Source organism: Rhinopithecus bieti, unplaced genomic scaffold, assembly GCF_001698545.2.
Source record: "Rhinopithecus bieti isolate Rb0 unplaced genomic scaffold, ASM169854v2 scaffold_23816, whole genome shotgun sequence".
Classification (NCBI taxonomy): Eukaryota; Metazoa; Chordata; class Mammalia; order Primates; family Cercopithecidae; genus Rhinopithecus; species Rhinopithecus bieti.
Window position 1 is genome coordinate 902,306 of NW_016811019.1, and position 3,283 is coordinate 905,588.

A 3,283-nucleotide genomic window follows, 5' to 3' on the forward strand; every position below is an offset into this window, starting at 1 on the left:
CCCAGCTACTCGGGAGGCTGAGGCAGGAGAATGGCGTAAACCCGGGAGGCAGAGCTTGCAGTGAGCTGAGATCCGGCCACTGCACTCCAGCCTGGGCGACAGAGCAAGACTCCGTCTCAAAAAAAACAAAACAAAACAAAACTCTACAGCAGAAATGAAAGGAAGGAAAGTACACTTGGAAGAGGGCCAAGCGGGTGACCTGAAAGACAAGTGCACAGTTTGACCTTTTGACCTGAGGTCTTACACATTGGCATACTTCTGGGGTCTTGCATCCCGTCTCCCCTGATTCTTCCCTTGGGGGGCCTGTCCGCATGGGCAGTGGCCTGCCAGCACTTGGGAGGGGAGTGTGCACACTGTGTTTCCTGGAGTTGTACCCATGCTCACTGGAGGCGTTCTTCCCTTACCAGTCCAGTGTCCTTGGAGGGTCACATGTCGGTTCAACTCAGCAATTTGTGTAAGTCCACTTGCGCAGCTCCTGAGATCTCACCGAGAGGCTGATCACCAGTTTCAGGTTTTCTCTCTCTATTGGGAGACTGCCTTTCCCTGGCCCCACTGGGTCAATTATCATTTTAGAGGGAGCATAACAACCGCCTGACTGTCGCCTGATGGTTGCCTGAGGTTCCTGGTTGGAAGCGTGGCCCTCTCCTGCCCTGTTCGAGTCTGACTAGCTACCTGCTGTCACTCCCCTTCCCTTTTAAGGACTTTTCTGGAATATTGCCTGTGCCACCTGCTTTTATTCGCTGGCCAGAACTTAGTTACTGGCCATCCCCGTGGTCTGTATAGGAGACTGTACAATGTGTATTTCAGGCGTTGGGCGTCATGTGTAGCCGCCGGAATGCCTGTTCAGCCATGGTCCAGCCTGAACGAGCGCTCCTCTTGCTTCATTTTGCGGGGGAGCTGCTGCTTGCCCGCGGTCACCCCAGCGGTCTGGCTGAGCCCTTAGCGCGCAGGGCCGCTCACGCCCCTCGGGGATCCACCCCAAGGAGCGCGGTCCTGAGGACCTGCCGGGCCTTTACCCCCGCGGATTTTGGCTCTTCGCTGTTTCCCTTTGGAGAAGCAAAAGAAACGGTGCCCCTCGCGGTTTCTCCGTTTCCCCCGCGTTGCCAGCGTCCACTCGCGCCGCGCCCCTCACCCGGAGCCGCCCCTCCCAAGGGCGATAACCCGGAGGGCAACGGCCGCGGGCGGCGCTGCGGTGGCAATGGCGGCGCCCCCTGCACCAGCCACCGAGGGGTCCCCGCAACCGGAGCCGCAGGCCCCGGAGCCCGGCCCGGGGAGCGTCAGGCGAGAGCGAGAGGTGAGCGGGGCGGCGCGGGCCGGGAAGGGGCTGCGCCCCTGGGGACCTCGAGGGCGTCGCCTCGTAGCCCCTTTTCCAGCTGGGTGCAACCCGGCGGGGCTCGGCCCAAACCTGCCGGCTCAGGGGCTGCCCTCACGGGGTTACACGGCTGGGAGCGGGAAGGCTGGGAGGTGCCGGCGCCGGATAGAAACTAGGACGGGAGGCCTAGCCCTAGCCAAGGAAACAGCTTGGGGATGCGTGGTCCCTGCTGTCCTGATTCCCGGCTTAGGGGTCTTGTCCGTGCCAGCGCAGGTCCTCCCGGAGTCCCGAGCTCTGGGCAGGCAGGGCTTTCTGAAGCGCCTGGGGAGGCTGCGTCCTTCCCGACCTCAGGCAGCTGCTGTGCCCTCGGCCTCCCTCCCAGAACCTGGTCTCGCCGGGCACCAGGCTCCGCTTGGAGGCTGCCTCAGGGAAGGTCCTGGCCATGGGCTCCGACAAGAAGGGAGGAGGGCAGGTGGGAGCGGCGGGGTCTTCGGGGCTCCTTGTCCCTTGCCTGATGCGGCTGGGCCGTGCTGGCCAGCGGGGCTGTGCTGGACGGGGCAAGGGGCCTGGGGCTTCCTGGGTCTCACCGAGTGCCCCTGCTCCCTGCTCGTGCCAGGGCGTTCTGTGGCCTCCCCTGACCACCTCAGCCCCCAGCCTGGTTCAGGGCGTCCTACCAGGCACCTCGGAGCACAGGATTGCGTCCCACAAGAAAGTGAGGTGAGATGAAGGGGCTCTCCGGGGACTCTGACTTCCCAGGGAAACTTAGAAATTCAGGGTGAGATTAACAGCAAGAGGGAAACACTCGCACTGCCGGTGAAGCGTCGGCGTGGAATCCTCATTCAACTCTCTGAGGGTGGCAGCCCCGGTCGCTCCAGAGACCGATGCGCAGAAGCCGAGGTGCCCTGCCCCGGGTCCCGCAGCTACAGACAGCAGGGCAGCGCCTCTCGCCCGGAGCCGCCCCTCCCAAGGGGCTTCTGCTTGTACAGCTCACTGTACAGCTGTGCGGGACTTTTATGGCTTTCGGTAAAACTGTCATCCTCAAGACGGCAAGACGGGACCATATTCCTGGCTTCACTTGGAAGTTATTTCTAAAGTTCGAAAAACTTGCTAGGCCCGTTTTGGGGGATACAAGAGTCCCCACTGGGGAGAGGGGACTGTCACGTTGAATTCTGCCTGTTCTTAAAGTTTTCTGGAAGCTGAAATGATGTTCACACAAATGTCAGGAAAGAATCATCCTACCCCCAGTGTGGTTTTCCCCTGTGGGTAGGAAGAGTGTGCAAAGTGTGATAATCCCTTATCTGGGGAGACCTTCCCTTCACAAGAGCCTGCTGGGGTGTCCTGCAAGATGTGGAAATGGGTGAAGCCGTGTCATCTCCACTCCCTCCGGCCCCCAGCAAAGGATGAGAAAAGATGCCCACCTTCTTCCAAAGAAACAGCACTTTACACAGGGTCTTCATGGCCATTTATTGCTTCAACAGTTATATATTGAGCACCTACTGTATACCAAGCTTTTTTCTAGGTACTGGAAACATCATGATAAATAAAAGAGTTCATGCTCTCAGAGAGCTTCCACTCCTGTAGGGAGAGGCAGAAAGTAAATGAGAATATAGCAGGCAATAAGTACAACTGAGAGAGGTGAGTGGTTGGGGAATGCCTCTTGAAGGAGGTGACATTTAAGCCGGTGACATCAAACCAGAATGACAAGGAGTCACCTTCCAGGCAGAGGAATGGGAAGTGCAAAGGCCCTGAGGCAGCAACAGACTTGATGATTTTGAGGAATAGGAAGGAGCCCGGCGTGGCTGAAGGAGAGCTATTTGAGGTGAGGTGGATAGGGGGCTGATTGGGTGGACTGCTTAGCCATGATCGGGACTTGGAGTTTTGTTCAAACTGCAGTGGCATTGACTGAATACCATGGATCTGGAAGCAAACAAACAAAACACACACACACACACACCACCCACCCCCCCCCCC

General features: G+C 58.7%; 1 protein-coding gene across 3 annotated transcripts in view; it reads left to right on the forward strand.

Moving 5' to 3' along the window:
- Positions 1-823: 823 nt before the first annotated feature.
- Positions 824-3,283, forward strand: part of MFSD2B (MFSD2 lysolipid transporter B, sphingolipid) — a 16,250-nt gene continuing 13,790 nt past the window's right edge. For all 3 annotated transcript variants that reach the window (XM_017893344.1, XM_017893347.1, XM_017893345.1), the window contains exon 1: positions 824-1,294. In XM_017893344.1, coding sequence (XP_017748833.1) covers positions 1,199-1,294 — 96 coding nt within the window. In that variant the 5' untranslated portion in view covers positions 824-1,198. The remainder of the gene's footprint in view (positions 1,295-3,283) is intronic.